General features: G+C 43.3%; 1 protein-coding gene across 4 annotated transcripts in view; it reads right to left on the minus strand.

Annotated features, from left to right (window-relative positions):
* Positions 1 to 8,493: 8,493 nt before the first annotated feature.
* WAC (WW domain containing adaptor with coiled-coil) overlaps positions 8,494 to 25,976 on the minus strand; it is an 84,627-nt gene continuing 67,144 nt past the window's right edge. For all 4 annotated transcript variants that reach the window (XM_059058686.2, XM_067030591.1, XM_059058689.2 and 1 more), the window contains 7 exons: positions 20,341 to 20,592; positions 18,835 to 18,957; positions 17,798 to 17,946; positions 14,718 to 14,836; positions 12,845 to 13,031; positions 11,503 to 11,630; positions 8,494 to 9,938 (listed from right to left, as the gene is read on the minus strand). In XM_059058686.2, coding sequence (XP_058914669.1) covers positions 9,869 to 9,938; positions 11,503 to 11,630; positions 12,845 to 13,031; positions 14,718 to 14,836; positions 17,798 to 17,946; positions 18,835 to 18,957; positions 20,341 to 20,592 — 1,028 coding nt within the window. In that variant the 3' untranslated portion in view covers positions 8,494 to 9,868. The remainder of the gene's footprint in view (positions 9,939 to 11,502; positions 11,631 to 12,844; positions 13,032 to 14,717; positions 14,837 to 17,797; positions 17,947 to 18,834; positions 18,958 to 20,340; positions 20,593 to 25,976) is intronic.

A 25,976-nucleotide genomic window follows, 5' to 3' on the forward strand; every position in this document is an offset into this window, starting at 1 on the left:
AGACGGCTCCCAGCAACAGCCCAGCACATCCTTCCTGCAGGCCCTGCGTTGCTCAGACGACTTCCTCCTGTGTCCTTCCCTCCGTCCCAGGCACTACCCGAGGCCGCTCATCTCCACATGGACAGCCCAGTGTTCTGTCCATAGGGACATCAGAAGAGCGCCCTCGAGGCTGTTCTCCAGCTCTGAAAACTCCAACTATACGACTTAAACACCAAACAGTAAACCTACAGCCGAAGAAATAGCCAAAAACAACCAAGGAACTGCCGTGCCCAAGGCAGGCATCTCATAGGATGCAAATCCGAGCTACTCTCGTGGGCACGGCTTACCCTCCCGACAGCTCCAGAACCAAGAGAGCCAACGCGACGGTGAGCGTTCAGATGAAGGGGGAGAGAACTTAGCAGAGGGTGTGATTGCTTCCAGTTAAGGGGTGGGGGGTTTACTCATTCATCAGACCCTTATTAAGCACTTGCGTGCCAGGCTGCCTGTCCTATCCTAGGCGCTGGGGACGCCGCCGGAAACAGACGAGACACACACGGGCCCTGCCTTCGTGGGGTTTACTCCCCAAGCGGCGGGAGAGAAGCCACAGAGACACGCGACTCACCCTCCTGGGGCTGCGCAGGCCGGCTCTGCACACGAGGCTGCCGCCCGCCTCCCGCGCCTGAAGGGGAGCCCACCGTCCGCCCAGCACTCAGGTCGCTCTGGACAACGGGCGGCTGGAGCAGAGGCACGAGGTGTTCGGGAGGGTAAAGCCACCAGGGACTCGATGCCGGGGAGAAGTGAGCGGCCGCGGCTGCAGGGCGCGGCTCGCGCGTTGTGTCGGGCACACGCTAAGGACTCGCCGGGCGTCGTCACGTTTGTCCCGCGCAGCAGGTGCTGCACACGATCAGCAACACGGAGCCTCCTCGAGTCTATGGCGAGTCAGCTTTGAAGGGGCAGAGCCTGGATTTGACCTCAGGAGGTCAGACTCGGAGACGGTGCTGACTCAATATCCCCGCAAAGGAAGTGTGTTCCCTAAAATAAGTTCTCCGCCATTTCCCCCTTCCTGTCTCTCCAGGGTCTGCTCTCAGTTCTAGCAACTTCTCTGAAAGCGTAACCATCCTACCCCCACCGCCCCAGCCCTCAAGTGTCTGGGGGACCTTCCTGCGGGTTTGGAGGATCCGCCTGAAGGCAGCGCAACGCTGCCACCTAGTGTCACCAGCGGGACGGCCCAGCCCGCCCCGTGCTCACATCTGCGGGGCCTGAGGCCGCTTCAACCCCCCCCCCCTTTTTTTTCCTGACTGCAAAAGATGCTTATTGTAAAACTTTCAAGTATGCTTGTAGAGAATGATTCTAAAAGCCCATTTGCACAGTGGAAAGCCAAAGCAGCCCTGATTTGACCTCCATGTGGACGTTTCTCGAATTTTCCTTAGCTCCCAAACTCCACCAAATGGCATCTGTTCTTGTGATACAGCGTTATTGGTTACGTGAGGCGCTATCCTTATCTGTGGGAGAGTCTCGCTGGAGTGTGAGTGCTACAATGTCTACAGCTGACTTCCAGACGGTCTGGGGGCGGGGGAGGGGAACGGGGCTGTGACAATGTTAGTGACCGATTCCGGATGGTAGCACACAGGTGCCCGTTGGACAGTTCTCTTCACGTCTCATATGTCTGACATTTTGCAAAATAAAAAGTCACAAGCATCGCTGGGACGGGCGAGGAGAGAGGCCAAGCATGTTCCCGATGTCAATATCCAGATTCAGGAGTGGGGCCCGTGGGTGCCCTCGCGTGGGACTCCTCGGGGCCTGTGTGTTGCTTACGGGCAAAGGGGACCCTAGGGGACTGGATTCCAGCCAACAGCCTCAAGGGCAGCCTTGCACCTTCTTAGAGATCAGTGACTTTCCCTGCTTGGTAAGTTCGGTAGACCCTGCAGGGCATTAGACAGAAGATGGTGGACGTGACTGACTGTTTGGAAGCAGAGAGGATGCAGGGAGATGGGTCTCGCGCCGGCCTGCAGCACAGGCGCTGGCTTGAGTCGGCTCGTCTTTTTTCTTTTCAAGATTTATTATTTATCCATATTTGGCTGCGCTGGGTCTTAGTTGTAGCATGCAGGGTCTTCGTGGAGGCACACGGGCTTCTCTCTAGCTGTGGCGTGCCGGTTTTCTCTCCTCCAGTTGTGGCGTGTGGGCTCTGTAGTTTGCGGCATGCAGGCTCTCTAGTTGAGGCGCGTGAGCTCAGTAGTTGTGGCGCGCGGGTTTAGTTGACCCGTGGCATGTGGGATCCTAGTTCCGTGACCGGGGATCCAACCTGCTTCCCCTGCACTGGAAGGCGGATTCTTTACCACTGGGCCACCAGGGAAGTCTCAGACTTGACTGTCCCTTGAGCTCAGTTTCTCTCTCTCCCGGTTGGTACACAGGTGCCGCTCCGTCCCCTCCCAATGCTGGACACAGTTTCCCTTGTAGATGCTCACTTTTCGCTCTTGATCAGCTGACATTCCTTTTCTATTTCTACACTCAAGCAGGAGAGGAGTCAGAAACAAGATGGCAAGTAACAATAGTTGAAGGGACTCAGGGAGGGGCCCCGAAGGGTAGGCTGACCCCTCCTCCCGTGGGGTTCGGGGCACAGGACACAGCACGTGTGCGAGAGGAGAGTCCTCCGGGCTCCTGACGGGGCCACGTGAGCCGGAGGTTCCGTCACCGCTGAAGTTAATCGTGCCCGTCAGCCGAACATTCTTGCTGTGGCCCAACCCCGAGCTAAAGTGAAGGGTTAAAAAAGTGCGCTACTTCTTCGCGTCATTGGAAGCACCGCCGAGGGGGGGACACGGAGGCAGGGGGAGGGCACTTTGCAAGCGAGCTTCACGCCCGGATCCGCATCCTTTCCCTCCAGGCCTGCAGCGCGGCTCCCCTAACCGCGGTCATGCACGGAGCCCGCGAGGCGCAGGAGGCCGGCCCGGCCGAGAGAGGGTCTGGCCCAGCGGCCCGCCCGCCGCCTTCCCCCCCCGGCCGGGGCCGGGGCAGGGGAGACCGGCCCGGGGTCTTGTCGTCGCTTTCGTGAACTAGACATTGGGTAGGGCGATCACGCTGGTCAGGTCTGCGCAAGTGTGCGGATGAATATACTTAACAGCAGGCCCGGGCAGGGCGGGAAAAGCCTGGTTTGAGGGTCCGTCCATTTCCGCGGTGTCCGTGTTTCCACCGTGGCCGGTTCCGAGCTGCCGCCGTGCGGTCGGTAAACAGAGGTGGGAAGACATGCGCACAGCGGCACGGCCAGCGGCCCCGGGCGCGGCTTCCTCGCAGCGCTGAAAACCGCAGCGGCGCCGCCCAGAGTACCCGGGTAACAGAGGTGGTAGGGGCGGCTTTCTGCCCACGAGGTGGTCCGGGGCGGCTTCCGTGTTGTGCCGCCGAGCCGCACGCGACGTGGAGCCGGACGCGCCGCTCGTTCTCCCTCCTCGCGGCCCGGCCCGAAGGTCACGTCTTAGGCGAGGCCTTTCCGGGCTCCGCTGGAAGCCTGGGAGCGGTAAACCCCTCGCCTCCCTCCCCCGTGGGGCTCTCACTTATTACCGTGTTTCGTTTTCTTCACGGCAACTACGTCTGTCTGCGTCAGGCATTTTGTATCGAATTCTGAATTTTCTGTGCGCTTACGGTTTCCAATTGTTTATGATTGTTCTGCCTTGGCTGCAGCAAGCGCTCGACCTGCCCATATGCAGAGCCTCTTTCTACCCATCAGCCTCCCGTTTCCTCCCTGCTAAGAAGCCAGTGGCTGCACCGCAATCTCCTCCCATTTCCTTACCCCGACGTCGCCGCGCTTTCCTGCATCGCGAGCCCCGAGCCCGACTTCTGGGGACGCAGGTCTCGGTTGCTTCCACGTCACCAACGGTGCTTTCACCCCCTTCTCCCTTCATCTCTTGGTTAGATCTTGTCAGCTATCGCTTTCTTCAAGGTCCCTGACCCTTTTATGCTTGGGAGTGTCTGCTGTCTTTATATTTGAACAACTCAGTAACTGTGACATTTGGGTCACGATACGGTTTCTCAGACATCTGTCAGAACTTCACAGACGGAGCTGCATCACGTCCTGCCGGGAAGCGTTGCTGAAATTGGCACACTTTCCCTCGTCCCCTGTTGTGCTCGAGCTGGTGATTTGCTCGCTTGCGTTGCTCTCCCCCCGTTTCTTCCCGTCTCAGGGCTGCAGAGCACGTGCCGGGCTCTCTTGCCGTCCGGCTTCTGGGTGGGCTCTGCCGAAGCAGAGGCGGGGCGGCGGGCCTTCTCCCTCTCCGCGCAGCTGGCATCTTCATCAGTGGGCTCGCCTTTGCCTCGGACCCGGCTCCCCGGGCGGGAGCTGCCCCTCTGTCTGCCCTCCAGTCAGGCCTGCCTTGGTTTACCCCCCGCCAGCTTCAATTTCCCGCCTTTGGAAATACCCAGGGTGATTCTATCTTCGGCTGGGCCCTAAGTCAGGGGTCACTGGACGTGCTCAAGTCCACCAAAATGTTCTATCCGCTTTCCTCTCCAGCCGTCACCTTTCACAGATTATAGGACAGGTTTGTGCTTTTTTCATTGTTCTGAGGTTTGTGGAGGAATATTTTGGCTCTTCCAATACTTTTGTTTTGTTAAGCATCGGGGGATATTTCATCAGCTATCTTATGCTGTATCCATCATCAGTATTTTATATAATATCTTTGCCACCCTTGTGCTCGTCAAACAGGTAAAGAGAGACGGAGCCTGAGATTCTGCATTCGGCATTTTAAAAATTAGAGCTTCTCCAACCATGGAACGATCTGCGTTATCACTTTTAACAGTTTTAGCTCAAAAAGATGATAAAATATCAAGTGTCAGAATGGAAAAAAAAGTGAAATTTAAGCAAGTGGCCTGTTGATATTTCACAATGACTGTTCAAGCTCTCCTCTTTAATCGTGAACTTTTTAAAATAAAAATGTTTGAATGCATTACTTTTAAATATTAAATACAAATTTGAGCAATCCTACAAATAGTTAAAAATGTTTACTTCACTCATTCAGGCAAAAATATTTGAGCGTACACTAGGTGCTGGGAATACACAAGAAAGAAACAAACACTGTCCTTGCGTTCTGCCTTTTTCATCCAAGGTAGTAACCCTGGGACCACCTCGACAGGATGAGAAAACTTGAGGCCGCAACACGCCCGCACAGGCTGGTCAAACTGGGCAATTAAACAGTAGGCACACGAAAAAGAAGAAGAAGACGCCTGTTTCTGAAGTGCACCCAGTCGCAAAAGCAGGGAATTCTCACACCGCAGCTGTTCTCTAGGGTGGATGTGTGTAAGAGAGATGCTCCACCACCAGTGACACATCTCAGAACGCAGTGTATGTGCTTTTCTGCCTAAAACACCCGTCCTGAGGGGATCTGGTTGGATGTCAAGGCATCATCTGAACCGAGGACACGGGCCTAGCAAACCTTCCCTCCCTGTGAATCATCCTGGGCCCGGCCTCCGGCCCCCCTCGCCCAGCCACGCCCCGCAGCAGCAGGGCCAGTTTCGAGCTTCTGCTGCTCCATCCCCCCAGCCTTACCCCATCAGAAGTAGCATCTTGCTTCTCAGTGGCTTATTTAATCGTACAGTGTGTTCAGGTTGACTAACCTTGCTGAGAGAGAGCGCGCGCGCACGTTTCGTAACGCTAGCAATTAAAATGGGTTCGGAGTTCGGTTTTGGTAACCAACTATCATTTCTTAAAAGGAAAACAGAACTAGCTGCTGTTCCGTTCCTATCTCCCAAGGTGAGGACCAAAATTAACAACTTGAAGAAAAAGCTCCGTAACCTTTGTCAATCAATCCTCTTAAACTGATTCTGTCCATAGCCTCTTAACACTCATAATTCATTAACTATCTTCTGAATAATAACAGCGTGCAGGCGTAGAGTGGGGCTCCGATTTGGATGGGAGCTCGGGGAAGGCCTCGGAGAAGAGACTGAATGGGCGGCCAGCTAGCTGCGCGGGCCTCTGGGAACAGAGCTTTCCGGGCAAGAGAACGGAGGACCCTGGAGGACCGACTGCAGCGAGTGAGGGAGGAACCAGACGTGAGACAGCGCTGACGTTCGGGGCTTGGACACAAAAGCCACGGGGGGGGGGGGGGGGGGGCTCTGGGTTTTGTTCTGAGCTTTGACACCACCGAGAGCGGGCTGTGCACGTGTGCACGTGTGCGCGCGCGCGGACAGGAAGGCAGGAGGCCGTGGCAGCGCCGGGTGCAAAGAGGACCGAGGGCTGGGCTGGAGGGGCAAACGTGGACAGGGGCTCTCAGGCCCAAAGCACATCATGAAGGCAGAGCACGTGTGAGAACAAAAACGTCTGGGTCTTGAGCAACTGGGGGAACCTCGGCGTCGGTCCCTGAAGACGGGGAACAGGGGAGGATGAAAGTCTTAAGCGCGAGAGCTCCTCTTTTTCTTAAGAGAATTTGCCGTGCATGGTAAGGCAAGTGTTAAACTATCTTGTTGGGAGCTCAAGGAAGAGACCAGGGCTGGAGATAATCTGGGTGAAACCGACCTAAGAGTGGGATTCTTAAAAGCCAGGGGCCTGGACGAGCTCACCAAGGCAGGATGCACTTTTAGGGTACTCCCAATGCAAGCTCAGAATCAGGGGGAAGGGGTACAGCAAATCATAACAGGATCTAAAGAATCCCAACTCTAAGCCAAGTTTTTCACTAAAGCGGTGCAGTTAAGAAATTATATGAAACATGACCGGAACACAACTATTTAAAAGTTTTGTAGTAACCTGGTATTTGAAGTTTTCTTCTTCAAACGCATAAAATTATGCGCTCTTTCAAAACAGACTGTTCTGAAGTAACTGTAGTCAAATGTAGTCAAAACATATTTATTACTTTTCAGTGTCATTTTGTACACTCCAGTACAAATACAAGAATAGAGCCATATTTACAGGTATTGAAAAGAAATCCGTATATTCAAACCCCACATCTAAACACAGTAGCTTTAAGTCCTGAACTACAATAGTTCTGGTTTGCAGTGAATTGCTTCTCGCCCTGCCCCCTCCCCCTTTGAAATAATCCCTTGAAGTTAAGGTTGTGTTTAAAGACAACAACAGATTGTTTCTGAAATGGGTTCACAATTAAGTCTTTGAAAAATTTTAAGCACCTCCTTTCCAAGATTGTACAACTGTGAAGCAGATACATAAAATCTGGAAGATAAAATCACTCATTTGGGCTATTAAAAGCAGCATAATGTCTTTAAAAAGGGCTGACAGAGTTTTCAGTGTGCTTAAAATCTGGAGATATAGCCCAAGTTTTAAAATTAAGTTAGTCAAACTAGTTAAACAGAAAACAAAGGGGAAAACGGTAGGGAGGCTGGCTCCTCGGGGATAAGACTCTAACAGACCCACCTTCACAAAATACATTGTATTACAACAACAGTTTTTAAGGTTTGAATGTAACACCACTCATGTCCCTTTTTAAACAGAAAAATAAAAACCCTGAGGTTTCCCAGGGGCTATTTGTATTTCTATTTGCAAACTATCTGAACCAAGGTGTCCACCAAAATGAGATACATGCTCAAAGCCATGGCAACAGGACAACTAGATAAAGAATATTCTGGGATACTATGCCTATTTTAATAAATATTCCCTGGTTACCTCAGGAAGGTTAGTAGCTGGACACCATGTGTGTATTAAAGTGCAGGATTTAAAGTAATTCACTACAGAATAAGTGAATCAAATATTATAAAAATATTTCCACAAAATTTTTAATTCTGTTTAAAAATTCACCGGGAAAATTTCAAATTAGGCATCACATATGTGTATGTGAGCAGTTCCTTTAGGGATATAAACATTTTTAAAAGTCAAAACAATGAGGTGACATAGATCAATAAACAATTGGCAAATCAAGTTCAAAGTTAGCTTAAATCACAAGTTGCCATCTGACTGGGAAACATCTGCCTACTTACATCATCTCTCCAGAAAAGATACAGCACTACATCAGTAAGGGTTCTGACTTAACATAGTTCTCTGGAGTTTCATTTACATGCACTAATCAAGTCCAGCAAATATCAACAATCTCACAGGTATTAACATTTCATGGCGATATAATTTATAACATTTGTTTTTTCTTACACTTAAAAAGTATCCTCAAAGTTACAATAAAAAAAAATCAGTTTCCAGTATGACTTTAATTCTTAATTACACTGGAACATTTTTGGATTTGAGAAAGTATCATCCATACTGTTGCTTACAGTTACCTTTTTAAAGTTTACTGAAAAATCTGAGCATCATCTTCTATGCTTTAAATGTGCTTCAAGCACAAGAGCAATCTGGGGTTTGAGCACCCCAGAACGCAGTTAACAAGGTGTAACGTCACAAAGTAAGCCCTTGGTGCTGGCAGTTCTGAAAGCACATGAATACATTTGCCTCAAGAGGAAAAAAAGTCTCTAAATTGGCTAAATTAGGAGGTTTTTCAACATAAAGAAACGCTTGCGATCTGATTTAATACTGGCAGTGTCATGCTAAGGCCATGTGACCAATATTTTAGCAAAGAAAAAAAAAAAAGGCCAAAGTAATTTTATAGTAGCAATAGTTTCTTTTTTTATTTTAATATACTTTAGGAAACAATATACAAAGCTGAGCCTTCCCACCATTTCCAGGTAACAGCAGGAAGCTCCAATTACACAAATTTAGCGTTTTGTGAGGGCTAAGCACAGCAGTCAGCACCAGACTTGAACAGTCAGCTACAACACAAACATCCTTCAAATGAAATGTCATTAACAGCAAGACAGGTAAACCAGGGTTTAACAAATGACAACCACTTGGGAAGTGACTTAATCATTCTTGCTGAATTTCATATTTCATTAAATATTCGTATACACAATTACCTGCTAATTGCTTTAAACAAAACCTCCCTTAAGGAATTACTTCAATTAAGTATAAATGTCCAACAAGAACAGTTCTGACAAAGAATCCCCAGGTAGTTCAAATTCTAATATGCATTGACCGAAGGTAAAGAAAAATAACAATTTTTGTTTGTTTTAACATGTTTATTATAACAGATACAATTCACATCTGACTAGCTGTTTCCTCTCCCCCCCCAACCATGTTCATTGGGCCATTTCCTTATATTTGAGCCATCAATGTACTTTCAGCACACATGCCCAGCAGTACTTTTAAGTCCATTCTTACAGGGTGCAAATGGATTTCAATAATTTACACAAACAAGTGGGTTATGCTCAATCACTGCAATTTTAAGCTACTGTACACAGGAATGAAAAGGTTATAGAAAAGTGCCATAGCAACAGTGCCTTAAGAAAGGAGAAAAAGAGGAGCCTTAAAAAATGGATAAAATCAGATCAAGGATTTCAGAGGGAAATGGAACACACGGGAAATGAAAAACATTTCTCTGCAAAACAAATGGAGAAGCACTGCTCTTGATCGGGTGCAAGTGTGGAAACAGTTGTTTCATGGTATTTTGTACACTGCCCATATGGTTCAAAATTGTATCCTTAGACACAGATCGCCTGGCGCTTGCACTGAATTTTTTGAAAATGCAAGATTTCTGAATGATAAATTAACCCCCCAAATTTTTCTTTAAAAAAGCTAATTTTGCAGACAGGTTTACATGTAAAAGGCTAGGTATTTAGCCACCTCAGCATTGATTAGTTTTGGATGTCTAAGCTCTGTTACACATGGCTTCCCATGGCTTCACTCTACAAAACATATTTACAACGTGAAGAATACATCTACAAGAAATCTACATTTCAAGGGTTTTACAAATCAATCTTGTATCTTTCCCCTGAATTGAATCTCACAGACCCCCACCCCTTGTCATTTCCTTTGCCCAGCTTAACGGTCCAAAGTCTACTTAAATGCAGCTCAAAAATGTTAAGACCGGGCAACAGATTTACAGTCCTGCTCTCACACCATGTGCAATTATCCACATCTTCACACCATGAAGGAATTCTGATTTTTTAGCTTTTCGAGTTCCTTAATTTGTTGTCTCAAAAATAGTATCCTGAAATATAAAAGAGGGCATTAGAACCCATGTGGTCATTATAAATGTTACAGAAAAACCAGACTTTTAACTGTAAAAATAACTTTACAAAGAAAATGAGTAACCTGCTAGTTAAAGATGAAGTAATTTAAAACTGATTAGTTAGGACAAAATCACCATTTATTACACATATTAAAGTATCAGGATGACAAAAGTTAGAAGGTTTCCTAGTTTTCTAAAACCTGTTCTCAATAATTAGTTTGAATATAATGACTGACTTAAAAGGTAACTGTTGACTGTATCATCACCAGACACAAAAGGCAGCAGATAACATGAGAAAAACTTACACTGCATGTTTTCTGGACCACAATATATATAGTAAGCCTAGAATTAACTAGTGGCGAGAGGCTAATCATTTCTGAAGAGCAATTCTCAACATAAATGTAGGTTCATAAAAATGGAGCAAAGTCCAATTGACATGTATACCTAAACCAAAAACGGAAACACAGATTCCACAGCTAACTCGATTTCCATGAACTCTGTTAACACCGTTCCTCTTCTGACCCCTTTCTTCTGCGAACTATGACGATGACTGCTTTGATACAGCATGGTGTCTGTGTACAGTCAAACACGATACGTGACATGTGACTGATATGATACGTGACTGTTTCAGTAAGCTGCTGTAACGAGTATCACCTGCCTAGCAAGCCAAACTAAAGTTAAGTTTCATGTACATTAGAACTACTTTCAGAGCAATCCTAGAGTAGAAAATTCCCAACTGATATTCAGCAAGTACCTCCAGACATTTTAGTAGTTGAAAGGTTAGGTTAGATAAAAACTCACTTTTCCAAGTTTACTGTAAGTCCCAACTTGGCATTTATTAAATTTTTGTGATTTCATGACAAGATTAACTACTTATTGACCCAGTCACTCAATACAGACAGGAAGTGAAGCCACTGAAAGTTACGTCCTCGATTTTGTAATAGGCATTAAACAAAATCTATACTATTTAACACGATATAGAAATCCTACTTGAGTAAGATATTAGATTAAGAAATATGAGACAGAGTTTACGTGAAAACAATTAAAGAAAGCAGATATATATCATTAAACTTCCTGGACAACTAAGTTCTTAATGTAACTGCCATGGGATCTACTGATGCTGCGAGGACAATGTAGACAGTGATTTGAATTTCCACTGAAATATGCACCCTCAGCAAGAGAGTGCTGCTCTCAACCGAACAGGGGGCTCCTGGTAACTGGTTGCTGTCAACACCCCGCTTTTTAAATAAAACATTACTGGTACCGTATACTGTCATAACGCAAGAAAAAGAGTCTAATAATGAAGCATTTACCATGGGTTAAGAGAAATACAATCTAGATGCCACAACCATTCGCCAGGAGTATTATTATGAAAACACGGTTTACAGTATCATGGAATGTGATATATCAGAGAACTTTAAATTCCAGAAATGAAATTCGACTTACGTTCTTTAGTCCAATTTAAGATCTAATTATTTTAAGATATATAATTTTTAGAATTACCTAAAAAAACAGAAAAAATTCACTTCAGTGAAAAGCTTACCTTTGCTCTCGCAAAGTTGCTTGAATTTCACATACTCGGACTAAGGATCTTAAATTTTTTAATTCAGTACAAATTTCTGACATATGAACGCTTCCCATGTTATGCGCTTCCTCTCGCAATCTTGATGCCTATAATGAAAGAAATGAAAATCTCATGAAATGTAAGTCATATCCACATACAAAAAATAAAACATTAAATTTGAGTGTAACCTTATACCAAGATTACAGAATAAATCTTTTCCTTTAAATCCACCAAAATTCTCATGAATCTAAGGGGGAAAATGATTTTCTTTTAAAAAACTGTCTCTAATGGTGGAAGGTGTTCATTTTAAGATTTCCCCCCTTCAGGTTTCCTTGGGAGGATAGTATTTCCCATCTCACAGTAGTTTAGTGCTGGGATAGAAGGACTCATGATTTGTGGTTAAATAAAGATGCTGGATCAGCCAAAGTAAAGTTCAGGTATTAACACTGATAAAAAGGGCCTACTGTATCCCTGTATCAAGAGATACACGTCTTTCCGTGAACTTACAGAACATTTCAGATGGTTAGTCATTTGATAAAAGGGAAAAGCCAATGGCAGTAACTACAATGTCCTAAGGTCCCTCACCCCAAAGCAGAAGTGTTTCCTAACTCCAGCAGCTAGCTAGTCTGGAGGGAGAGTCATAAGATTAATAGTACAGCTGAACCTTGAACAACAGATGTGAACTGTGCAGGCTCACTTACACGTGGATTTTTTTCAATAAACACCCCACTGTTACTACACGATCCACGCTTGTTTGAACCTGGGGGGATGACGGGCTCTGGACACGGAGGGCTGACTGTCAACCATATTCGGATTTTCGACCACGTGGAGGGTGGGCCTCCCAACCCGAGTTGTTCAAGGGTCAACTGCACTAACAGGTTCTAAAACTACCAGAGTGGCCGGCGGAGTAGAAAAAGCACAACAGCTTTGAGTCTGAACACTGCAGTAACTGGGTGACCCTAGTATAAGTCTATTTGGTCTTAAAGGCCTCACTAGTAAAATGGAAAACTCATTATCTGCACTGGTTAGTAGTTTTAGAAAGTGGAGAAAACAAACATAAAGCACTTAGCACAGAGCTAAATGCCGAGCACTTGATAATGGGAGCTATACTGATAATTAAAATATTTTATGTGAAACCACAAAAAGTTACCTCACAAACACCCACACCAAATATTTTAAAAAGTGACCACAGACAATCTGATTAGAAATTAGTTACGTTAAATACAGCTTGAATCCACTGGTCCAGATTAGATTTTCTCAAAGTAGAATTAAGCTGCCAGTCATCCAAAGGTTAAACATCTGCTGTGATCATGTAACATACCTGCTTCTCTGCATGATCTGCAGGCCATCCTTGAACATGCTTGATGAGATTTTCATTGAAGTGTGCTGCTAGCGTAGGTGTTAATGAACACGTAGGACGGGCAGATGAATTCTGTGGTACAACTGCTGCATTTGATGCATTACTACTAGAAGTATGATTTGGACCAGGTGACGGACTTCTCTGGCTACTAGAAGAGAAAACACAACTGAATGTGTAGTATGTTTAAAAGTGGTCCCTGGGTATGTATAACTGATTTAGTTTGTTGTAGAGGGAAAACTAACACACTATTGTAAAACAATTATACTCCAATAAAGATGTTAAAAAAAAAAAAAAAAAAAAAAAGTGGTCCCTGGGTATCCTAGACCCTGTCTGTCAATACCTTTCATTAATTTAAAGGTACACAAATTCCTAACAAAAATTTATTATTTTAACATCAAATAAATAGAACTTGAAATTCGAAGTATACTTATATCGTGTATTCCTAATACACTTTTGGGGGGTTAAAAGAGCCCCTTTTAACACTAACTTCAGAGTTGAATTTAAAGTACCAGTACTCTCCCAAATTTGACAGCAGAACCTGTTGACTTCGTATACTACAAACACTAACAAGAATGTAACTAAGCAATGGTCACATTTGAACATTTGTAGATATAAGGCACATTATTCTACCTTAAGTACATGGGAGGGGGAAAAAATACACTGCCTTTGATTTGACTGTTTAATATCAGAATAAAGTGCTGAATCAGAGCGTGAAATTATGTGAAGCAAAATACTTTTAACTGCAAAACAATGAATGAGTTTAGTGGCAAAATAAGACCAAAAAAAGCAACACTCTGAGGTTGCTTATCTTCTTCTAAAACTGTATGGCTTGGGCTAGGATTCGGGGATATAAATAATCACCCAAGTTGATTTCCTACCTGATTCACATCAGTTATTTCCAAAAACTAAGTCTCCCGAAGGATGAAGCGTTTTCACCACTGAGGATATTTATAATTATACTGCAGCCTCTAATATGTCAATTTTAAAAAAGAATCTCCCCCAATGCTCTGAGCAATGGCAACACTGCTGAAGTAGACAGCTGCGCCCCACAGCGGTCACTTCAGGGGACACTCTCATGTGGACGTATGTGCTCTGAAACGCTTGTTCAGAAAACAACAATAAAAACAAGTTGAATTATGTTGCCACCTCATAACAAGAAATAAAAATAGGAAAATCAATCAAATGAAAATCATTTAAAGTTAATTAACAAAGAAAACCGACAACACAGTACAGCTCTACACAATACAGCTCTATATCTGACAAGCAATCCGTACAGGGTCAGAGTTGAGGCTATTAGGAAAGAGACAGACACACACGTGGGCGGACACACACACACACACAGCCCAGATGTAACACACACACACACACACACACACACACACACGTTGTAATACTGGCCCAAGTTTTAGATGTGAGATATTTGGCTTTATCAATACATTCAAATCTAAAACTGCTATTAGGAAGTTAAAAATGGTATCATTTCCAACTAATGAAGTAGTATAAAATCATGTGCCCTCTACAAGTGTCACATATTACTACTCCCATCATATTTCACCAAGTAAAATTCTAAAGAAAGAGCCACTTTCTTCAAATTAACCCAGGACTCATTACTAGAGACAATCTACTTATTGTAATAAGATTTGGCTTTGTAAATTTTATAATACACAAAACCATGGTTAAGCTATTCATGGATTCTTCCAAGATCAAGTTCTACTACACACACACACACACACACACACACACACACACACACATAAAATAATATCCAAACAATATGGCAGTAGGCCACAGTCAGGAAAAAGCAACGTGGCCTCAACACACAATGCCAACTTACTTTGAGCGCTGAAGACTTCGAGGAGAGGCCGGCTCATGGCCCTGCTGCCTGTCAGCAGTTACAGGCTGCTGTGTGGCGGACTGTGAAACTGGTCCTTGCTTAGCTACCGGAGTACTAACCTGAAACATCAAAATCTGGTGAGACAAGGCTTCTGCCACAGAGGCAAAAAGCATGAAAACTAGATAAGAACGAAAGTTCTACCAATGAAATTATTTCTATTATTATTCTATTATCTTCCCAATTATTTCTATTCAGTGATTTTTAAGGTAACAAGAGTAGTCCTAACTGTCCTTACCTAGTAAGATCAGTATACGTGATACAGCCACATTTAATTATGTAAACTATTGTCATTTAGGGCCAAAATCCACATACTCCTCTAAGTCTAGTTAGTAATCTTAAACACTTTATAATCCAGACATTTAAAGAAGTAGAATCAAATGAGTTTCCAAAGGTCATGTAGTTAGAAGAAAATCAAGTTTTGAGACTTAGATCTAATTTCATCAAACAGCCCTGGGCCAAAAAATTACTTAGCAAACCAGCATAAGAAACTAGTTCTCCTGATTTTGAGCCCAGTTTTCTTTCCAGTACACTATAATACCTCTTCTGATTTACTGTTGTTTCTGTATCAGTAAAAATAAATACGTTACCACATCACAGAAATACAGCTGCTCAAATTTCAACCACATACGAAGAGAACGTATACACCGGTCTATCAGAGAATGAGCTATGGCCCATACACAATTCAACTGGAGTGGGCTTCAAAGAGATGTCACTCTATACAGGCAGACCAAGAGGTCCATGACTGCAGTGGGAACACATACATTAGGGTGGCCAAAAAGTTCTTTTGGGTTTTTCCGTAAGATGTTATGAAAAATCCGAACGAACAATCTTTGGCCAACCCAGTATCACTCACATTCAGATATGACAGAGAAAACAAGGAGTCAAAAATGGAAGCCCGAAATTAAGGCGCAAAGGCAGACGGAGGCACCTGTGATTAAGTCACGCCGTTCAGCAGCTGAGGCTGTCATGCGGGGAGTGGCAGGGGGACAATTAATGTTGCCCCAAACAACTCTGGTTAGCACCGCGACTTCTGAATATAGAAGAGCATGTTCTTTCATAAAGAATATTTTTGCGAGATCAAATGTCCACTTACTTTTAAAAACTTGTAAGATTTTAATGCAAAAATCTCAGAGCCACCTGCTTAAAGGATTTGAAGTGACAATGTCAGGACCTACGGTAAAGCCAACATTGTCACTCACGCCGCGTACTATCAGAAAACCACCGCAAGGTGAGCTGTAAGCTCTAAGAATAAGGTCTCTTTTGCTAAAACTCACCTTTTAATTCTTCTCCCATCAAAATACAAGCAAACAATAAGGAACTGCACAAAAAAACTAACAACTGTAACTCGAAATTTAAAATCTTAATCTAGACTGACCCCAAAACACACACACAGACAAATGGCTCAAGTAGGGATGAGCCAACAGAAGACCTAAGAGCCAGCCCACCACCAATTTCAAGCTCTTTCAATACATTTTTATTTTTAAGCTTCTGCTTACGATTTTATTTGAATAAAGAGTTCTTTGGCAGGAAAGTCTGAAACAGCCCACTGTTTTACAACTAAAAAGAACTTCCTCCTATAATTACCAGTAAGAGTTAAAAAAAAAAAAAATGAAACCTGTACATTCCAACTTCCAAACAGCTCAAGTTTTACTGGTGGTAAAACCACATGGCCAAGAGTGAGCGCGACCGGGAGCCGCTTCTGAACCCGCGCGCGAGGCTCAGGGACGTAATACAGGCCCGGCCGTGGCACGCGAGGTCCTGTTCACAGTCCAGTAGAAGAGAGACCACCACCTTCCAGCCATGCTCTGAGGAGGCAGCCGTGCGTGATTTCGCTGGAACAACCAGGCAGTGTAGCTCAGTGTTAATGAAGTGGGTTCTGTGCTAAGACCTAGGTCTCAAAATCTGACTTGACCACAAACATCAGACTTAACTGAAGATTTCATTTTCTAATAAATGAAGCAAGCAGTAGCTGATGTGAAAATTAATATAATACATATAAGGCTCTTAGCACAGAAACTGACTCATTTCTATAATTTGTAGAGAGGTGGATGGACCTAAAGTCTGTTATACAGAGTGAAGTCAGTCAGAAAAACAAATGCCGTATGCTAACACACATATATAGAGAATGGGCTTGAGGACACGGGGAGGGGAAAGGGTAAGCTGGGACAAAGTGCGAGAGTGGCGTGGACATATACACACCACCAAATGTAAAACAGACAGCTAGTGGGAAGCAGACACATAGCACAGGGAGATCATCTAGGTGCTTTGTGGCCACCTAGAGGGGTGGGAGGGAGACGCAACAGGGAGGGGATATGGGAATATATGTATACGTACAGCTGATTCACTTTGTTGTACAGCAATTATACTCCAATAAAGACGTTAAAAAAGGGCTTCCCTTGTGGCTCAGTGGTTGAGAGTCCGCCTGCCAAGGCAGGGGACACGGGTTCAAGCCCTGGTCTGGGAAGATCCCACGTGCTGCGGAGCAACTAGGCCCGTGAGCCACAACTACTGAGCCTGCGTGTCTGGAGCCCGTGCTCCGCAACGAGAGGCCGCAACAGCGAGAGGCCCACGCACCGCGATGAAGAGTGGCCCCCGCTTGGCACAACTAGAGAAAGCCCTCGCACAGAAACGAAGACCCAACACAGCCACAATAAATGAGCAAACTCCTCCCCGCAACATCTTCAAAAAAAAAAAGTATGGAGAAAATCACTGGAAAACATGTTCTGATATCTCAGTCTAAAAATTCTACAAATATTAAGACTCAATGAGTATACCTTCTTTCTCCACAAAGCCGCTGAAGAGAAGAGAACAGTGTATAAAAGTGGCACAGATGCAAACTCCCTCCTCCAAGCCATCAACTGAGAGTCTAACCTGAACCCATTCTCGCTCACCCGTCATTCCTCCCACCACTACCTCATTCCCCAAAGAGGGCTTTTTCTCCAATACGTATTCTAAAACATTAGGCAACTTGCTTTAACCAGAAGTGGTTTCTTTCCCAATTTCCCTCAAAGGCGACATACCTTTGGCTGTGATGAAACAGGAGGGGTACTAGTCAAAGGCTTGACAGGGACTGCGTTAGTCTGAGGTGTGCTTATTCTCGGAGACACATAGGATCTCGGGGACGATGCATCAGACGTCAAGGACATCGGTGACTGATTAGACGGCTGGGCTGTGAAGAGTGAAACAAACCAAAAGCCGCTGCGGTTTATGTGCAGGAGATCTTCACATCTCCCCACATGCCCCACAGCCCCAGAGAGAACAGCTGTGTCTCAAGAAGTCAGAATCTAAGCACTCGCTGGGGTCACACTGACCAAATGAGCTGCTGAGCGAGACCCGCACACCCAGTGCGGCCCCCACTGCGTCTGAGAACATGCTCACCCGGAAGGCCTCACCTCACCCTCGCGGCTTCCTTCTCACCCTACAAGTAGGCGCGACCGTGCCCTCAGGTCCCCGCCCCATGAGGCCACCCGAGGGCTGGCGGCCCTCACTGCACACTGCGTCACTAGGGCAGATATTCCTGCTTGCCGCAGCGGCTTTCTGCGCCGGGGCTGGGGGCAAGCCAGGCAAGCCAGGCAACCCTTTCGCTCCCCGCTTGCCCCTCCAAGCCCCTTCCCCGCTGGGCACCTGCACGGGGAAGAGGGTGGGCTACCTCAAGGCAGGGCTTGAGCACCTCTGCATCCTCTGGTCAAAACCCATCTAACACCAACTTGAAGCAAACTGCAACTCTTAAAACAGATCCAATGATTCGCAAAGATTGAGGGTATATCATAGTTTATTTTAGCTTTGGAGTAAAATATCTCACTAACGACTTAAATGCTGAATTAAATATAGACTATATTGCAGATACGATGGCAACAGTGTAAGATATATGTCAAAAGCTTGTTTCATCTAAAAAGGTAAAAAAAAATACTACTTGTACACAGCAGTGTTAAAAAATCAAAATAAAATCAATATCATAGCTATGCTCTCTTCAAAGACTAAAAAAAAAAAATCTGCTATGAACCCCACCTGCCGCCCACCAAGATACAATGCTAGAGGCGTCTAAGAGTGTAAATACCTTGTGTAGAGAGCTGAGCAGCTTGAGAAATCAGAGAAGTTAGGTTGAAAGCAGACGGTCCCGCAGTAAGAAACTTATGAATGATAGACTGCAGTGAGGCTTGGGTCACAGCTGCTGTAAGAACTATAAACATATTATATCTTAAATTCAAAGAAAAACACAGTGGCATATGTGGTATCAGTTACAACCTGAAAACTCAAAAGGAACCCAGAAAAAATCTGGAGTGTTTCCGTACTAGAACTCCCAAGATAAAAGTCTAGAAGATTGAAGTAATACAATGAACCTACAGATGTGAAGTGATCTGAGGCAAAGAAATTTAATGGCTTTATATAATAAAACAGTAGAGTTTCCTTTACAGTAAAGTTTAGGTGTCCAGTTAAAGGAAACTCCTCTATGAGACTTTTAAAACAGCACGGAGTATTCCCCGGAACTTCTGACTATACCAGAAACGTATCCGTACATGGGCAACGTCTTAGTACATGACTTGGAACTGGATGAACAGCAGTCATTTCACGTGATTGCAGTATCCGACCAGCTGAGCCCGCAAACCCTATATCAACACTCACCCACTACAAGCTTTCAAAAATGGATATTAAAAAGCTGGGTACTTTGGAATACCATGTATTTCTGAAGCATAAGATCTTTTATTATTGACATTTGCTTAGGCTATCATTTCTTCAAAATGTTTAAAAGCCCCACTTTGCCCAGTAAAATGTTTACCTATCAAACAAGAAAATACAGAAAAGCTGAAGAGAATAAGAATGGAAGATTGATGACTGACTAGCCTAAGATAGCTCCATTTTCAGGACAAAGGAAGAACTTAACCACTTATGTGGAAGTGTTCACAAACAGAAAATTGTGCGATGTTCACAAGGCTTAATGTTTCAATCTGAATGGTTTACGAATTAAAAACTACATCCACTTTTATTCAGACTTCTTTGAGGTGGCTGCCCAAACACTTTAGCAGTACACTGAAAAGCAAAGTTGGAATTAACAATGCAATTAACTAGGAAAAATAGCATAATGTTATCCATTACTTTCCTTCTCAAAAGTGTTTAAGTAGTTTAAGAACTACGGCTACCTAAATTCCTATTCTTAGTAATTAGCTTACTTTAAATATTCCAAATAATCATTTACCGATATACATGAGATTTCTTGAAATATGTCAGAAACCAGGTGTTTTCATATCAGTTTTAGCAAATATTTTTTCTGTTTTCACTTAAAAAGAAAAAATTTGCCATATACATTAAGCTGACGGAACACTTATCTCCAGTAACTACCAGGTACACAGCAAGTCTTGAAAAACATACAGAAAATCCAAGTATTGCTCATTCAATTACAGTAACAAAGACCTTAAGCTATGGGGGATATAAACTCCAAAGCATGACGTTCAAATATGAACTTCAAAATGAAACGAAGACCATTCCTAGACTGGGCATTTTACTAATTGCGTAACCTCGCACAACGCAGATGAGCTTTGTAGAAATTATCACAATGACAGTTTACCTTCATTTATCTTGGATATGTCCACGTTAGAATTATTGAGCTGCAGCGTGGCTTGCAAAGCAGGAAGCAACTGTCTGAGCAGATTAGGGTCCTGCAGTAACGGAGGTACCGGCGACTGTGGGACAGGAGAGAGAGGCATTGCCGAGGCGGAGGCGGAGGCTGGAGGAGCAGGCGTGGGGTTCAGTCCAGAGGCAGAAGACGTGGAAGGAGCTGTGCAAGAGTGTGACACCGACTTGTCTCCTGATGTAGATTCTAAAGAAAAAGGAGATAATAACGCTGGAAAACGTTACTTCAATAGAGGAAACCGGAACCGACATCAAACAAGCAACACCCACGTGGCAGGCACCTAACTCAAGTAACCTCATTTCATGTGTACGAGGTAGCACAGAGGGGGCTCAGTAAACATCTGGCCGACTAGATACGAGGCAGACATTTCATATCCTGATTTCCCAGATGAGAAAACTGAAAAAGATCACATAACTTGCATGAAGTCACAAAACCTGGCAAGGCAGTGACTCCACCTACCCATGTGTGAGTCTCACAGTGCCACACGCTATTAGTAATGCTGTCTCAAACACACGCACAAGCACACCTTCTTGTATTGCGTTTTGCCTTTATTGCATTTTGCAGTTGCTGCCTTTTTCTCCCCCCACCCACCCCGCCCAACAAATTGAAGGTTCTGCAGCAACCCTGTATTGGGCAAGTCTCTCTGCGCCATTTTTCCAATAGCATTCTTTTCAAATTAAGGTATACTTTGTTTTCTAGATATAATGCTGTGGCACATTTAATAGACTACAGTATAGTGTAAACACAACTTTTATATTACACTGGGAAACCAAAAAATTCATTTGACTTGTTTTATTGTGAGATCTGCTTCACTGTGGTGGTCTGGAACTGAACCCACAATATCTCCGTGGTATTGTCCTGTATTAACTACACTTTCAAATAAGCGTCCATTAGGATATACAGGGACAATACAATTCTCCAAGACTTAATTTCTATGCATCATAAAATAAGGTGAAAATGCTTATGACCACAAAAACAACGTACTTAAACATGACCACAGCCTTAATACTGATCAGGACAGGCACGGCGGTAAAAGCAACCCCAGAGTGGACTAAGGATGTGGTGCCTAAGAGGAGACACTCCTACTTTGAACTTTCGTCCTTACAACTGAGTTTCAGAATTACATACTCCTATTTCAGAATTAAATATATAAAGTGATGAACTACCTCTATTTGTGTCACTTAATGATTATTAGCACTAAAAAAGATAGTTTTAAAAGCAAGAAATGGGCTTCCCTGGTGGCGCAGTGGTTGAGAGTCCGCCTGCCGATGCAGGGGACACGGGTTCGTGCCCCGGTTTGGGAAGATCCCACGTGCCGCGGAGCGGCTGCGCCCGTGAGCCATGGCCGCTGAGCCTGCACGTCCGGAGCCTGTGCTCCGCAACGGGAGAGGCCACAGCAGTGAGAGGCCCACCTAGCACAAAAAAAAAAAAGCAAGAAACTCCCACAAGACCCCAACCTCAGTGTTTAAAAAGTATTAAACATGCATAAAAAATTATCCTTTGAAAGCCATCCCTGCAAATTACTTATATAGATTCAATGTAACTGAAATTAAAAGCCCAATAACATTTTGGTAGCATTTGACAAGCCAATTCTATAACTTATTTTGAAGACGTATGGGCTAGTAAGAGCCACAAAATTCTTTAATAAAAAGAACACAGCTACTAACATGCCTTGCCAGACATAAACATTTTAAACATTTCAAACAAAACCAATTTAAGGCAGGTTAGACTTCTGTATATACATTTAAGTCTTTAGAACTAGTGAATGAAAACACAGGAAAATAACTTTGATGTGAGGATGCAGAAAATAACAAAGAGCAAGACAATTACATCCAAAGTACTGGTAACCAAAATACTTTAAGAAACTCCTATAAATCAAAAAAGACAAACTAAACAATAGAAAGGTGAACAAAAGACATGAAGAGACAATTCACAGAAGAAACGTGAATGGCTTAAAAAACACCAAGGGGGCTTCCCTGGTGGCGCAATGGTTGAGAGTCCGCCCGCCGATGCAGGGGACACTGGTTCGTGCCCCGGTCCGGGAAGATCCCACGTGCCGCGGAGCGGCTGGGCCCGTGAGCCATGGCCGCTGAGCCTGCGCGTCCAGAGCCTGTGCTCCGCAACGGGAGAGGCCACAACGAGAGGCCCGCGTACCGCAAAAAAACAAACAAAAAAACACCACACACACACACACAAAGGATGCTCAATTTCATTGATAATCAGGAAAATGAAAATTAAAAAGCAACAGAATATTCTTTTTATGTTCATCAGACTGACAAAAATGTCCAAAGTGTAACAATACTGAATGATCTCAAGTAGTAATGGAAACACCTAACATCCCAGGTGGAGAATAAACTCACATAACCACACTGGAAAACAACTTGACATTATCTAGAAAACTTGGAGCTACATGCACTTCACGACCCAGTAATTCCCCTTAGACACCCTTAGAGAAACTCTAATGTACATAAATTTGGAGAAATATTCAATAATTCTCATAACAGTGTTATGCTTTTTTATTTTAGCACAAAACTAGAAACACGTGTCCACCAACAGGAAAAAGAACATAAACTCGTATATTTATAGCATGAAATTTTACAATACAGTCACCATAATAGAGGAAAGAATTAGAAATGGGGGTCCAATGGGTAACGACATTAAGACTAGATTATTCAAGATATTCATACATAGTCTCTTACAATCTTGGCTGAAAGGCTCTAGAATTTCCCATATATACCCATTTCTTGCAGATTTTCAAGCTCATATATACATTATATAACTGAATTAAGACTGCTACTATGATGTATAAAAGTTTCAGGAACACTACATTTGAATATTACACTGCTACCTAATAAGTATAAATCTTCACTCCCAATTCTAGGAACTAAACATTCATTAATCATCATGGCCCCAAAGAAGCCATGATGAAGGGAATTACTACTGAATAGCAAGTTTACTGCCAAAGAAAACCCACCTCCTCTACCGCCTTTTTACATTACTGTAATGGTCAAAAGACCTAGGGACAATAGCTGCTTTCCGCAGATTTCACGGATGTGTTGATCTCATATGATCCACGCAGAAGGTCTAAGACATATTCATTTTTGTAAGGCAGATATTTTCATTTTAAAAGGCACACATTTAAAAGGAGGGTCTCTAAGTCTAGCAGATGGCCTACCGTGTTCAGCTTTGCTGTTTTGGAATCATAAACAAGTATAAAGAAACCTGAAGGAAATAAGAGACTCCTTGTGAAAAGTCTCTTACTTCCTTGTGTCAGTTGTCACATTTGACGAGGCAATTAGAGCCCCTACAACAGCGTCCTCTCCAGCTCACATACCTCAAGGTTCAGTTTAAGGAAGAGAGAGTTCAGGGGCTTCTTCATGATGCTTAGAATGAAACAGTTCTCTGTTTTTACTTCCTGCATGAACAATTAAATTAGTACTTATATCCCTCTGAAATGACCCTTTTGTTACGTTTACTATGGTTTTCCTCTGCCTTTAATGATAGGAGTTGGAGAAGGTATAAGTTGTTTCCAAATTTGTTTCAATGCTGCTAAATCTATCCACAGATTTGAAAAAGTAACACAGGCTTGAAAATTCTTCAGTGTTGCCATTCAATCCAGGAAAAGGAAAACACTCTAAAACAGAAGATACATATCACCACAAAGAAATACAGTAACAATGTAAACACGTAAGTGTATCCGGAGGAGGGATTTCATTGGCAGTGTTGTGAGAGATTATTAATGAACAGTGTGGAAACCAGTTACTACTACTCAATACTTACGGGAACCTTGAGCAAAAGCAACATCTCTGAAGGCCAGAATTTCTCTTGTTAAAAGGTCTGACTTGGAGTAGGACTTATCAAAGTTTAAAAACAAAAAACAGATACCAGGGCTCCACCCCAGTTCTAAGGAATGGGGCGGGGGTGAGGTGTCCGAGCATATGGTGAACTTCCAAGAGTTCTACGGGTGATTCTGGCACACCTTGTTGGTTATGAAAAGATAAAGAACTTCCCTGATTCCTTTTAACTTTAAGAAACAAAAGGAAACAAAACCAAAACAAAATTTTTAAAAATATAGCACAGCACAAACACAGAGAACTAGTGGAGAAAGGGCAAGATCAAAGACAGCAAAGCTAAACTGCTTTTCCAGGTAGGTCTTCAGCATGCTATTTTCACACTAGTTATTTATTTTTAAAAACAGCTCCACTCACCCCCTTCTTCCTAAAGGACACACCCATACAAATGCCCTCTGGAAGTATGTTACATCTTAAAACATTTTTAATACGACTTGCCTCCATCTAAAAGTATAATTGAGAAAAATGACTGAGTGTGATAAAAATATAAAATGCTACCCTGAAAGGCAGTCTTGGTTTCATCATTAAAATATAAACGAAAGCTATTGGTTGGGTGCCACTCCTGTGTGTTCAGAGCGCCCTACCACAGACACTACCCAGCACCTCCTATTATATAGCTTATTATCTCTCTCCCTTCTATCAGAAAATGAACTCCTTCAGGAAAAGAATTTTGCTGTATTTATCTCTGTGGCTCTGGTGCAAAATGGGATCTGGAACCAAGATAGCATCAGCATGTACTTGTTGACTGGATGCGTGATTCGGCAAGAAAGGTTCAGGTGCCTGTGTCTGTGCTGTTTTTCTTAAGCTTTAGGTTTAAAACGTATAATGGGGAGGAAAAGCCTAAGGTCTCCAAAAATAATTCATTGAGCAGGCAATGAACAGCTCACTTTATGCTATTTTTTCATAAAGCTAAGTAATACTACATAGTCTTAGAGACAAATTTAACTTATTTAGGTTTATTTTAATAATCATAAAATCCTCAACCCCATTCTTCTTTTTTTAAACTCTCAAAGGCAACAAAGCAACTCTTCGGAACAAATACACAGTCATTAAGTGTGCTTTTTCTACACAGATATTTAATTTTAATTAACATTTCTATTTGTCTTTTTAATCCGGAATCTGTTACAATGTTAACATACTTCATGTTTAAACAGTTTTGTATCAAACTAAAATGAAAAATCTGGATCTTTGAAAATAAAGACAAATAATGAATTTAAGAAAATTAATGTAGTGTTTTACATTACAAAGCCATTTCAAAGGCTCTTCTGCTTTTTAACATCAGCCTCTAGTCTCACTCTTTAAATGCAAACTTTTCCAAGCATTAAAGAAACCTAGGTTGCTTTAAGCCTATTTTTTTCAGCTTTTGGCAAAACAACGGTATCCAATTTTAGCTCTAGCATGTTTATTTTTTTATTTTGTGTGTGCCTGTGTGTGTGTGCGTGCCTATGATTTTTTTAACGATATGTGGAGATGTCATCCTACGGTATTTTAAACTTAAAATGAGATTTAAGGTCACTTTCCTACCTGATGTTTTTCTATCATTTGTAGATCTCTAACCAATTCTTATGGTAAGCCATGAAATAAGTATGTTACTCTTTGATTTTAATTTAAACTGTGTATATTAGCTTTGATAAAACCTTTTTCTCTCCCTTTATGCTTGTAATTATGAATTATTCATTTATACTTCCAATTTTTACCACTAGGGGGAGTAACCTACCA

The sequence above is a fragment of the Kogia breviceps genome, chromosome 3 (assembly GCF_026419965.1).
Source record: "Kogia breviceps isolate mKogBre1 chromosome 3, mKogBre1 haplotype 1, whole genome shotgun sequence".
Lineage (NCBI taxonomy): Eukaryota > Metazoa > Chordata > Mammalia > Artiodactyla > Physeteridae > Kogia > Kogia breviceps.